This window comes from Pan paniscus, chromosome 13, assembly GCF_029289425.2.
Source record: "Pan paniscus chromosome 13, NHGRI_mPanPan1-v2.0_pri, whole genome shotgun sequence".
In the NCBI taxonomy this organism is placed as follows: Eukaryota; Metazoa; Chordata; class Mammalia; order Primates; family Hominidae; genus Pan; species Pan paniscus.
The window spans coordinates 113172333-113186949 of NC_073262.2; the positions used below are offsets into that span (position 1 = coordinate 113172333).

General features: G+C 33.6%; 1 protein-coding gene across 5 annotated transcripts in view; it reads left to right on the plus strand.

Annotated features, from left to right (window-relative positions):
- The window catches only part of CPS1 (carbamoyl-phosphate synthase 1), a 201153-nt gene that overhangs the window by 71277 nt on the left and 115259 nt on the right, over positions 1–14617 (plus strand). For all 5 annotated transcript variants that reach the window (XM_014344058.4, XM_003806965.5, XM_014344059.5 and 2 more), the window contains one exon: positions 7522–7665. In XM_014344058.4, the coding sequence (XP_014199544.1) occupies positions 7522–7665 (144 nt within the window). The remainder of the gene's footprint in view (positions 1–7521; positions 7666–14617) is intronic.

Sequence of the window (14617 nt, forward strand, 5' to 3'; positions counted from 1 at the left end):
CGTAGGTGACCTGTTCTCTACGTCATTCCAGTGTAAACTGCTGCCCCTTACACTTCACGAAGTCGGTAACTTCAAGACATGTTGCACCACATGCTTCTCTGTGATCCTCAAATATGTTTAATTTAAAGAGGGTCCAGTACTGTCCTGGCACATGATCTGGATTGCCATAGATAACCATCTACCTCACAGCTAGGGTTGCTCTTTAGAATCTTGCAAAATCATTTGTTTACTCTTGACAAAAGTTAAGAAAACAAGCCCATCAGAATTGTTTGTTCTGTCAGCATGTTAGAAGATGGTTTTGTTGCAATGATAATCGTTGTGCAAAGAAGACTGATGATGATTTTTTTTTACATTTTCTTAACAGTATTTGCTATTTAGAATGAATGTTGTCTAATTATTTAGCCATTTTATTTTGTAAAATTTATGTTGTAGGCATATTTAGACCAAGTTATAAGAAAATGCTTCAGCCAAAATTAAGTGTTGAGTTTGATTTGTGTAATTGTTAGTTTCTTTACTAATTGTTCCATCATTTACACAATTATTTCTATTTGAAATGCAGTAATTGTTCAGAACTTATATTTCTATACTGATGTCTACTAACAGCTTTAGATCGAATATTAAATAACTCAAGAATAATGAGATGATCTTGGCTTACTTAGATATTTGGTTTTTGTATCTATAGAACAAAGGAATTAGAAAATAATTTTGAAGATTTCATCTAGCTATGTAAAACTATCTAGGGAATACATTTACTAGGTTTTCAATTTTCTACAAAACATCTTTCAGCAGAAAGCAATCCTGTTTCCTGATATACAATGTCTGATACATAGAAACTACTCAGTACATAATTCCTGAATTGATTATTCTTTTAGAAATCCTAGATTTGATTTCTGAACAATCATAAACATTTAATGGCATGAAATTACCCAGATTCCATGGTTCTGGAATACATAACTTCAAGCAATAAGATGCAAGATAGAAAAATATAAGACATTCTTTGCTATTTTAGGTAAGTCCAGCTGAATCAGTTAACCAGCTAGAAACGTGGCTCACAGATGAATTAGTTTTATTATTAGGTGGATTACTGAAAAATTAATAGCTTTATTTCCATATTACCTTATCATTTATTTAATATGAAACATAATAAACCAGAGAAGTTGTGGTTACTTTCTTCTGTCTCATTGTTCAGTTTTTACTGAAGTTATGTTTTACTGATTTTCACGAAATGCAAATATTTCTGAGCATCAGAAATCCAGCTTTTGCTACCTCCCACTCATGTATTCTTCCCATCAAATTGAATCTTAACCAGGTCACTCTTTCCTGTTCATTCCATGCTGTTGCCCCTGTTTTCTCCAGATATAATTGACATGCTCCAAGAGGATGAACATTGCCTAAGACTTGATTTCTGGTCTTGGCTTTGCAACTTACTAGCTGTGTGACCTTGAACAAGCTACTTAATTCTCTGAGACTCATCATTATTGTTTATAAAATAGGGATAGCATTAGCTTATTTCAAGAATTGCTTTTAAAATTAGCAAGGAAGGCATACCAATGCCTAGCTCAGGGGATCAACAAGTGGCAAGTACCTCAACTTTCAGGCAAGATCATACTTATCATCACTGGAGCCAATAAAACAGATTTATTTAAATACCCTATTTTCACTTACTGGCATAACAGCAAGTGGTGTACATATTTATATATCTGTCTATATAGATGCAGATAATATACTAATATATTGTGGTTATATCTTCCAATGTTTTAGTTTCTATTGAGGGGTCTTTCTTATTTATTACACAAGAATAATAATAATTATGTTTTTACTTTCAGGAAGATTGAAAGACTTTGCTTAGGACTCCTATGTGACATGATTTTAAATTTAATAGTTAGCTCATGGTCAAACTCCATTTTTAGAATTTTAATTTATTCAATATTTAGCTTTTTATGTGAACATTGAGTTTCTTTTCTTAAATTCCACTCTAAGTTCTGCTTTCTATATTGGGATTTTTTAATTACAGCTTAACATGATTAACTTTGGGCCTCTTGCTATGTTTTATAATTGCTATATATGCTTTTTGGCTTATTTCCATATAAATCAATCCTCTACAACTTTTATTTATTTACAGCTTGTTTTTCTTTCTCTTTTTGGACTAACTTACACGTGACCTCCCTTTGGGTGCACTTTGTGTTTGGCTATGTCTTCAATTTTCCAAAGTCACTGAATTCTGAATCAACTTTCTAAGGCATTTCCCACTGTTCTTCTCATTTCACAAATACACAAGAAACTTCGTGAATTCACTGGATAATCCACTCTGTCCTTTTACATTGGCAATAACTCATTTATATACATTCTTTAGCAAATGTGTATGCACATAACATTGGCCTAGAATATATACTCCATGCTCTTGAATTAACATCTAACATGTCTACTTGGTCTGGGAGTAGTGTCTTTTTTGAGCAGAAATTAGCATGACAAGATTTACTGTTTATAAATACATGCTCCTTGTACTGACTAACTTGTTCTCCTTAAGGTGTTTGCAAATGGGGTCTTATGAATGATAGCTTTTTTTTTTGTTATTCTAGAATAAATCACATGTGCCCTGAGCTTTAATATGTGAAACCAATTTTACAAGGTCTCTTTTCCAGCTTCATTTTTCACCTTCTTTTGTATCACTCCAAACTTTATGTTATCAAATGTTAGATTGATAAGCATATTCATCATAATTTGTTCCTCACTTTCTATTCCTCAAAATGCCAATTGGATCTTAATGAATAGGTTTTACTTGATTGGATTTCCAAGGATATCTGGTTAGTTTGAACCCTCATCATCTAACAACATGATATCTGTCTGTCATTATCAATCCTTGACATATTGGGAAGGTTTTCAAACAACTTTAAGTCTTCTTCCTGGCCAAACTTTGAGGAATCCTCCTACCAGCTTGTCCTAGTTTCTGTGATAGGAGAAAGTGTGTGCCTTTTACATGGGTACAATCCACACCACTTTCCCTCAGAGATGCCTTCTTCATCCATATCTTTAATTGTGACCGTGTTCCTTGTTATGATACTAAGGCTAATAAAAATCATAGAACTGAACCCAATTACTTCTACCTTTTATATTCTATTTGCACACATTTCTGGTCAAACACAAAACAGTAGAACTTTCTTCAGGGAGTTATTGCACCTCCTTTTACTCTGAATTTGTTTGCTCTCCAGTCATACCTTACTCCTTGCTTTAATGTATCTCTTCAAAAATAGACTTTATAGAATTATTGATTGCCAGGTTTTTTTTTTCATGACTCCTAAGCATCCTTATTTCCTCTCATGCTTAACTGATGTAATTTTATTTGTTCCTGCTTAAATAATCATCACTGATCAGGCAGGAATTAAGCACACAGCAATCCATTCATTCAGTCATTTTTCCAGAAGCATCTCTTGCATGCTTGCTATGTTAGAGACTTTTTGATAGATGCACCAACTTCTTAGAGTTGTTTCTGATTCATTACTTAGGAACATTTCAAGAGGGCAGTTGGAAGTCTCTGTACTTTCAAAGGAATTACTAACACCCTTATTTTCTCTTCATTCCAAAACCTAAGACCTTTATTCTCTAAGACATCCTGTTCTCATTTTTTTTTTCAATCTGTAGCAGGTCTTCCCTTGCTTATGTCAGTGGACTGTTTAAATGAAGAGTGGACTGTTTGAGAAGTGGACTGTTTAAATCTATATAGACACAGGCTGTCAGTGTTTCTTTATGTTTCCTTTAAAGACATTTTCATAATGATTAATATAAATGAGTTAATGGAAACAAAAATGTAAACAGTAGTTGATAAAAGAATAGTATCAATTAAAAACATACTGTGAAGTATTCAACTTCACCAGTGATTTAAAATAGAAATGAAAGCAAAATAATATTTTCTGCAGCAGAGCAAATAAAATGAAAGATAATACATAATGTTGGTGAGGACATTTTTAAAGGGACACCCATATATTGCACTGGCATGTAGGTGAGTACACTCTCTTTGGAGAGAAATTTGTAAATAGTAATCAAATATGGCAATATTGACATGCATTGTAGCAGCAATGAAAATGGAATATTTTGTAATCATTTCAAGTAAGGTTTTAAAAGAACTTTGTAATAACATCAAAATACATTTAACATAATATTGCCTCCAAAAAGCATTATGCAAGTCAATGGCAATTTTCAAAACTATGTTCTGAGCATTGACATAAATGCTAGAAGATAATACTTTAGTGTTAACAGAGATTATGTTTGTGTGGTGGGTTATTATCTATTATTCTGTATTTCCACATTTCTTTAAATATCAAATGAAAGTGAATACAACCTAGTACTTGACATTTTAACATTTTCAATACCAGATATGTCAATAAGGAATTCATAAAATAAAGTGCCCTGAGGGATTTCACAGGCTAAATGCTTCTATTTTTTAAAATGTATTAATAGAAAAGAAGACTAAATCTAAAAAAAAAAATTCATTTTATCAGAGAGTGACTCATAAGTTTAGAAAACCTTTGATTACCTGGCTCACAAAGAATATACTTCCAAGTACACAGGGCCCCCAGCCTGATGTGTGTGCCTGCATTCATGCCTGTCACTCTGCTCAGCTGTGTGCAGACAGCTTATATGAAGGAGGACTGTGTACATGTGGTCAGAGAAGAAAAAAATGCTTGTTTTTTAAAATGTTTTGAAAAATAATCTGTCCTAAAAGTGTAACATTTCCACTAAATTTTTTCATGTCTGACTTTAACATTCCCTACCAACCAACTCTTATAGCCTCAACTCCTTTGATCTATCCTAATGTAAACTCCCTCACTAATGTGTAATATATTTTTTTCCAGTTTGGTTATAGATTTCAGTCTAGCCTGAACACTCAAGTATGAAACTAGCCACTATTTTATTTATTGGCTGTTCCAATCTCCATTGTGGAATTATAATGGATGGATTTTCCAAGTCTCTAATTCAGAATATTTAATCAAATTTTCCAAAATTTCTGCCTTCTCCTCCTTCATTCTGATGACTAAAGACATGGACCATAAAATATATATACATATATACATACATATATATATATATATGTATATATATACACACACACACTGTAGTTTGCAAGTCTGCATCTGGGACCCTTTACTGATAAAAATGAAAGCCCATTAAAACTCTCATGCCCACATTTCTCTCTAGACTTTAGAGTAGGAGAATTCTATCCTAGAATTGTTGACATTTCTATGGAAAAACATGTTTAATTCATCATGCTTTGTAGTCAGCTGCTATAAATGGTGATGAAGTCTTTTCCTTGGTCAAGCTCTGGACTCCTCAGTACTTCCACTGTCATATTTGATTAAAACATAAGTGATGAAGGGAGGAAATATATTATAGTATTCATTGTATGGGTACCTTAGGGTAATGGGACTATGACTGATTTAAATTTATTTTGCATCCTAAAAAGTTTCCATTAGTGGGTGCAGCGCACCAGCATGGCACATGTATACATATGTAACTAACCTGCACAATGTGCACATGTACCCTAAAACTTAAAGTATAATAATAAAAGAAAAAAAAAACTTAAAAAAAAAAGTTTCCATAATGAGGATTGAGTTTATATCGTTTTCTTAATTAAGGAAAGACAACCCTCACTACACACACACGCACACACACACATAAAAAGACAAGAGGTGAGATCAAGGCGTAAACTAGTATTGGACTAAGCCAGTAAGTACTGCTTCTCAGTCCTCAGTTCTCTAGGTTGGGAGTTTTCCTTTTGCTATTTTCATTCTCCTCCAATTCATTTTTCAATGATCTTCAACACAAATTTCGCCTTTATTTCTTGTTTAAAATACTTCCATGACTATTATGAATACTATTTATGGATGAAGGCTGAACATTTTAAGGCATACTAAGTCTCCCATGATATGGTACCTTTTCATTTTCCCATTCTATACCCTGCATCTAGGCTTTTAAAAAATATACCACATGACTTCATGCCTCTAGGCTATTGCTCATGCCATGGCATCCCTTCTGGGTTTTTTCCCCTCTTTATCTACTTGGTGAATTTGCATCCTTCAATATAACACAGCTCAACATAATTCTATGCTTAAACTTTACTGAAAATGCACAAGGAACTTCATCTTTCTTTCTTATTTTCCCCATTTTATTTATTTTCCCATTGCATTTGGGCAACTTTCATGGCACCAGTTATTTCATTAATTATTTGTATAAGCTAGTATGAGCCTATTTTGTTTAGCTTTCTATCACCAGGAGCCATGAAGCACTTTGAAATCAAATAATGTTTGTACGTGAATATATTAAGTAAGCGTGAAGACTTAAATTAAACTTTGTTCCTCTTTTAAAAAATCCTTACCCCACCTCTAGCACTGATTCTATGTTATTGAAGCTTACAATCTTTATGTCATTTTATGTCATCTTTTCTGTTATGAGAAGACCTAGGTATGAGTCTATCGCCTTTATTCCTTGGCCTTCTTTGCAAGGGTATCAGAGAACACTGCTGCAGTACTTCCTGTTCTACATAGTCACGTGACTTAAGCAAGAGCATCTGCCAGCCAGTGAGGCCCCTTGAGAGCCTGGTTAAACATGGGACTGAAGGGTTAAGTGAATCACTTTTTATTCATGTTGAAATATGAATGCCGAAGTTTGGAAAATTTTATATATAACATTTTAATAACTAAAAAAACTTGACTTAGGAATAGTGCTTATATTAAAATCAGTGTTTGTCATTGTTTCATGAAGTTTTTACAAATCTAAGAGGCTTAAGAGGGATATAATAGTCCACTTTGCTTTAGTTGTGTTTTACTTGATATTACTGATTGCTTTAACTTTGAAACACAGAACAATGCTATAGCAAGAATGTAGTATACTACTCTATTAACCCCAAACATAATATAGATAGGTTTATTGTATATTTGTGGAGAAAAGTTTATTCTAACGTTCTTTTTACAAATAGTAAAAATGCTACTTGTAGGATGCTCTGATTTTTACTTTTTGTAAAAAGAATATTGTCTTTTTACCCCAACAGAAAATGGCAAACGTTCAGCTTTCTTTGGGAATCCAAAATCTCTTATGAGGCATATTAGGTATCACATGTGACATAAGCAAAAGCCTACGATCCTTAGCATGTTGGAAAGTTGCTACTCTTTAGAATAAGGTTGTCCATGATGTCTAGGTCATTCCATTCAGCTGCATAAGCAATTCCTTTGATGGATGGCTGGTTTTCTACAACCCCAGCATTATTTTAGCAGGAGAAGGTAGTATTTGATGTGTTGCAATTTGTGTTACATGCCCATGGAACATCTCTGGACATTACCTCAGGAGGAGGGGTTAAGAGAAGGAGGAGCTGTGGCTGAAGACATTTAATGGCAGAATGAATGGAAATTCAAAGATCGCTGTGCAGTCAGCCTTAAACACTCACTGCACCCCTCCCAGATTTCTTTTACATTAACTAAAAAGTCTTATCACACAATCTCATAAAATTTATGTAATTTCATTTAATTTTAGCCACAAATCATCTTCAAAATGACGAGGATTTTGACAGCTTTCAAAGTGGTGAGGACACTGAAGACTGGTTTTGGCTTTACCAATGTGACTGCACACCAAAAATGGAAATTTTCAAGACCTGGCATCAGGCTCCTTTCTGTCAAGGTAATACCCATATTGATTGTTTCTGATAAAATACCATGGGGTATAGTTTAGCAGTGAAGCAAAGGTGTCCCTTACGAAGCAAATACAGTTTTGAATGTAGCTCTGAAGTACTAATGTATTAATGTTTCCTTTACTGTGGAACCTACTGACTTAGCAAATGCGAATTTTTATCTTTTCTGAGTAACATGACAGTAATTTTTACCCAACATAAAGAATGATGACAATTCTTGTGAACATGTAAAATGTAAGTGCACTGCTTGGAAAAGAAACATCTTTTCTTTCATAGATAGCTTTCTGTGCCTAGATACTATTGCTTACAGTTTGGATTTAAAAAATGGAGCTGCTTATATGTGTGTGAGCCACATTATGGTACACAGTGTGTTAAGTTCTGTTCTATAAATAGGGCTTACTGAAAAGTTCTCTTTTGAAATATCATTTAAACATTTTAAAAATATAATTAGAAAATATGTGTTCTTGATATTTGCAGGTCATCATGTAGACGCTGCTTTAGCTTTTTCCTTTTCCTTCTGGCTGTTTTTTTGGGCAGGCCAAACTTATTATTTTCATTTTGTGGAGTAATACATAGAGGCAGACAGCAGCTGATAATTCTGTCCCTCCACAGGTATCTATAATTGAGAGGGCAAGCCCAGGAAAGAAACATTAATTGCCCTTCTTCCTGCCCCCCAGCATTGAATTATGAAATTCCTGTAGGAACGTCTGCTCCTTCCTGCAACTTTATGAAGACGTTCATTATCAGAGAAGCCTGAAATTACTCTATAGGAACTTTGCCAATGAAAATAATCTTTAGTGACTATAAGTTTAAGTAATTATATTAGCTTTGGATATATTGCTTCTTTAGCAGCAAAAGCTGTAAAATTTGAAATAGAAAAAACAAAAGAAAACCTCTGTCTGTTGACGTGAAAATGGGATCTCACAGTTTGGAGTGTTCTGCTTATACTTTGCATGCTTATTGAGTTGACTAAGCTTCTATTGTTTCAGTTGCTCAAGTCAGGATTCAGAGGGGTTTTGGTCCTGACACCTGCAAGGCCAAGGAATATTCATAGATTCTTGTGGCCGCCAGGGATAGGGATGGGAAAGGAATGGGAGTAAAAGAAAAGGAAGAGAGATGGAGACAGGGGGAGGGGAAGGGGAGAAGTGTGAGGGATGGGAGGGAGGGAGAGAGAGAGAGAAAGAGAGAGAAACTAGCTCAAGATCCCAGAAGAAAAGAGTAAATACATATAGTAGCCTTAGTGGTGTGTTAACAACTTCAGCCTTTAACATTGAGAAGATTCTAACAAGAGTATAGGAAATTACCATTTTAAATTAAGAAAACCAGAAAGGAAAATGTCTTTTATGTAGTTACATATTCCAATATATCCAAATTTACTCTTTTTAAATGGACATCATGTTTTAAAGATAGTTAAAATCATTAGGATGTAGTTACATAATGGCCATAAAGGGCACTGGGAGCAGTCACTAAAGGTTAGTGGCATTATGTCTAGTTATAGACATTTTCTTGAATTTAGCTTAATTATAGCAAAAGAATGGGAAAGGAGAATGTTCTAAACTAACATCAAAGACATTGTAACTAGATGTAAACTATGAGAATTTATTGTTAGTAATACCTCAAGGTACTCATGTATCAGTTCAGAGAAAATCAATAGTAATGAAAGTTATCCCCTATGATTATATGTGCCATCTAATACTTCAAAGTTGGGTGACTTGGAATATCTTCTTCTCACTCTGTGAGAAGGTAGGTATGTAGGTAAGGATAGGTGCATCTTCATCAGACCCCAGAAACCGTGAAATTGAGTGAGTACTTACTTAAAATGGCACAGATATGATTGAAATTAGAATCCAATTCTCCAAGATCACAATAAATGCTCCATACAACCACCACCACAATCACAACCACGACAAAATGGTCTAATTATGTGGATGGATTACTGTGAAAGCAGTTCTAGCTCATGGTGACAGATCTGTTTCAAGGGTCTGTCACAGTGCACAGCTAAGAATGACAAATTTGTAGGAGCACTAAGCCATCATTTCATGGTGTAAAAGCCATTACTCACACTCAATCATTACTGGCCAGAGTTTTGGAGGAATGCCAAGCACAAAAAATAGAAGTTCTTGAACTTCACAATAGTGAATTAAAATTCCATAGAACAGCCCAAGGGGACTTGTGTTATTATTCAGTTATTGTGAAATAGTCCTCTACCTACTTTTCTTCCTGCCTTCACTTTAAAAACTCAACTGTCTTAGAAAAATATATCCGAATTTACTATTTTTAGATGGACATCATATTTTAAAGATAGTTAAAATCATTAGGATGTAGTTACATAATGGTCAGTGAAGGGCACTGAGAACAGTCACTTTAAAGGTTAGTAGCATTATGTCCAGTTATAGATGGTAAATGGATTGGGAAAGACACCCTGTAGTCACATCTATAATCATTGCCCTGTAAATTGGGTTGCTTTTTCGACATATTTAGAGGTTTGCTTTTCCTCTCTCTTTGATGACAGAGACGGTGGGTTTGACGACAGCAATGACGCACTTATAATTTTATGTGGCCCTTCCCTGGGTATTTGTCAGTGGCTGATATTTGTAGAGTGCTTTGCCAATCGGCACAGTTGTATTTTACTTACAGGAAAGAGGAAAGAATTTCAAGGTGCTCTATATTTTAAAGAAAGTTGATATCAAGGGTATAAATGATCAACAACCATAAAATACTAAATACTAAAAAGTTTTAGATACCATAATCTTTTTCCATTAGTACTGAAAATGTTCAGCACTCATTATTACATTCAGCAGACTGTAACAGTATAATAGTGGGATATACTCCGGATTGGGCACAAAAAGATCTGGAATCTAACCCCTGTTATGCATTTCCTAATGCCCTGTTCTTGGACAAGTCACATATTCTCTGAACCTAAGTTTTGTCATCTGTATAGTGCAAATGATGACTGATTTACTCGACAAATTATGTGATTGTCACACATGAACAATTCTCAAAAATCTTTAAAGTTTTAAATTTAAACCATTAAACTGAATGTTTTAAAGCAAAAACTGGATATTTAAAAAAAAATTCCATTCTATACATTTTAGTAGAAGGACTTAGTAGAGGGTTAGATCAAAGAGTCCTTATGTTTTTTATGGACTACAAGTTGTTGCAATGACAAGGTATTTGATAAGAATTCTCAAATATTTATAATGATTTGTTCACCTTTGCCTTAATATTAAACATCTCTAAGAAGATATTTCTTATAATAAATCAGACTCAAGGAAAATGAAGCAAATAATCTTTTTTTTTCGGTATGGCAAATTTAATTCCAAAAGGCAGAATAGACACCATAATAACCTATTTCATTCATTCATTCATTCATTTATTTTTTAATAAACACGGAACCTCTACCATGGGAGTATACAGGAAGAATGATAAATAGAAATAAGTGGATCATAAGAGTATAGTCTCTGATTTCAAGAAACTTACAGACTTCAGAATTCTGAGTTCACAAGTCTGGGAAAGTCATCAAAGCTAAATAGTTTTATTTTTACTTGCAAATGAATTTGGAAATCAAAAGTATTAAATTGTAAAGCTTAAGTTCCCTATGAATAGAAAAGTGTTCAATAAGTACTCCTTCTAACATTAATCCACTCATTTTTTAACAATGGTGACCTGTGTTATAATTAAGCTAGGAATCTAACAATCCAAGTGTCCTCTCTGATACTTCAGCTACGAATGAGCACTGGTAGTCATTATTTCTTTTGAAAGGCATTCATTTTTAAGATTTTATATTCTGATTTTGACATAGAAGTATCTATTTAGTTCCATCTTGAGGAGCTATTGTCATTTGATTAGAAATTGGCAACTATAAAAACTCCTACAATTAGAATAATTTACTTACATTGTAGTAGCTTTAAAGATAGTCACAGGAAATATAACTCATTATCATATTGGAGCCTCTGTACACATTAGATGTAAGCGTGGGGATGGGGTTATCACACACTTTTAAGAATAACTATTTTATTGGACTTTTACTACATATAGACACATTTTAGGATGGATTTCATCTATGGCAAACTACATTTTTGAAATATTAATTGTGTTCAGTCCCAAATGAGCTGTTGCAGAATTAGTTTGCCTGATGGACAACTTTACATATTTTTGGCATGCAATATTTCTCTAATTGGGAGATGGCCTTTCTTTTGAACATTTTAATTTTTTCCATTTTTTATATCCCCAATTTTCTAAAATATAGATTCATTTATTAGTCACCAACAACGCCTTGACATTATGAGCTTCTTGACATAAAACTCTTGAAAAAACTATAGTTTAAATGTCCTAGACTAGGTTAAGTGAGTGAGGTACCTGAGATGCAAAATTTAAGGAGGCTGTCACTGTTAGTGTCGTGGTGTATCTCTTTGAGAGTTAGGCCCTAAGCACATCACTCAGTACCCTAGTCCCAGCTTTGGGTCAGAAGCTAAGCATTCTGGCTGTAGAACTGCCCAAGGGACTAGTACTAATCTTGACCTGTGCTTTCCTTTCCCTCATTCCAATTTGCTCATGTCTAGCCAGACTTTCTGACGATCTAGAGGTGACATTAGGTCTTATTGCTATGGAAATGGAGACTATTCCTCTGCCTTTACATCTGTATTAGACTTTCTTCATATTTCCAACCTGTTCCAAAAATTGAGGGGTGCTGTAGAAAGTTTTCAGTATCTCTTAGGCAATGGGCATGCTAGAATTCACTTCAAGCCTTCAGGAGGAGTTTGGTATGCTATGCTGACTGCCCTTGATGGGATTTGTATTTCCTGGGGCATTTGCAATGACGGAGGCCCGAAAAAAGCTGCACGGGCCAAGGTCAAAGTTTGTGTTAGGCTCCTTAGCCCTAGGGATCTTTAGCTTCCACTTGATTTTCTTCATGTGATCTAAATGAGTTTAACTTATAAAAATATTTTCAAGGCTACTCTGTTTGCTTTTTATTTTTTTCAACTTGTTAAATGTTATACATTGATCTTTTAAATTTCATAGGGAGGTAACTGACTAATTTGAAGTTCTCATAAATGAATCAATAGGGTTGCTACATTATGAAAGAATTTTACCAAGTTTCTTCTATAATGTAGACTGAAATATAAGACCATTTTAATTTATCACCACCATACAGTAAAAATTAGCTTATGATATGTAGGTTCCTCCAGGATTCTGAACAACTTGCCACATAGCAGTTGCTCAGTAAGGCATATTAATAAACCTACACTTTATGAACATACTTTGTAATGAAGTTTTTATAAATGCTGTATTTTATTTACAATGAGAAACCTTGTTAGAATAAAAATGATTCATAAATCTTAATCTTTTGTTTATAAATGTTCAAACATAAAAGTACTTAAGTAAATTAACCTTTTGATTTTGTCCCCCTAACATTGGCTTATGTTTAACCAAAGACCAATGATTTAATATTAACTTGGAATGTTGTAAGATTATTAACTTAGAATGTGGTAAGGCCTAATTGATTACTGCTGTTACAGTGATTCAGAATTTTGAAGTGTTAGGCCTTGTAACTGCAGAGAAGTCTCATGAATATTTCAAAGACAAATTGTGCTGAAATTCTAAATTTCAAAAATCCATATCTTAATAGTGTAATTCCAAGAATAAAAAAATAAGATTTCATTTACTTGATTTTAACTTTTTACCATATTATCTACACAATAATTACCTGAAATAAATTCTGGCTTTAGGCTTTCTACTTTCCAGTGCTTAGCTCAGATTTATTTTTTAAGAGGATGAGTACTGAGGCGAACTAATAGCTAAGAAACATCAGGTAAGCCAGAAAGCACGTATGTTATATAGCCTTAGGCCTTGGTGAAAATGGAAAAAAAAAACATGTGGGGCCTCTACTTTTTCTGAAGTGCAAATAATTTACGTAGATAAATGATTCAACAGCAATACCGCAATCCCAGAGTAAATTATTTTCATTTTTATTACTAGCTTAAGGGAATTATTGACTTTTTAATGGTTTTTTTTTTTTTTCAAACCTTTTATGGAATCTATTGCTGAATTAGCTTAAGGCTTTACAGGCAGAACATTTTAGTGGTGGAGTCTCATATCCAGGAGAAGAAACATTTCTGTTCCTCCCATTTCACAGATATGTAAGTGCTGCAGTTAAAACAAGGACACATGGATGCCTGTTTTTGTACGTAAAACAAAATATACATTAGCAAATCTGGCTAGAATTTTAATTAGGCTTCAAACAACAGATGGATCTTTTTAATTTGAAGTTTTGTTATTGTACTTATATATCTGATGCCATAGTTGTGTTTAACCTGGCTTCAGAATGTTCTAAGTCATTTCTTCTGCTGTTATTTTATTGCTTACTCAAGAGCTCATTTACATACTGAATGTTACGGCAATATGACACAAATTTGATTTTTCCTTTCCTTTGCTGTTTTTGAGAATAGGTTGTTTAAATCAAAGAATAAGTAAGGATTCTTGCTTTATACAGCTGTCAACAATTATATAAATAGGACATTTTAGGGCAATGCTGTTTATAGTTGACATATTTCTTCCATTTCAACCTAAATATTGTCACGTGTTTGTAACAAAACATGCTGTTTTTCAGTTTCAATGTGTTTCTTCCTCTTATAGTCCTGTAAGCTCCACATATACAAAAGCCTAATGCAATTTTAGGCTGCAAGAAAAGTCTCATTTTGACTTTTTTCCATCTTGATATAAAAGACCCAAAGAAAACTAGTTCGAAGTAAAGGATCGATATCCTTAGAATTAGTTCAGAATGCTGATGGGTTGTGAAAAAATACATGAGCAATGAGTAGATGATTTTTAATAACATAATACTGAATGCAAAGGAAAACCTAACAATAATGATAAACACTAGGCTGCTTCAAAAACTTTTATAGATTAAATTACAAATTATGTTTGAATTTTGACTGTTAC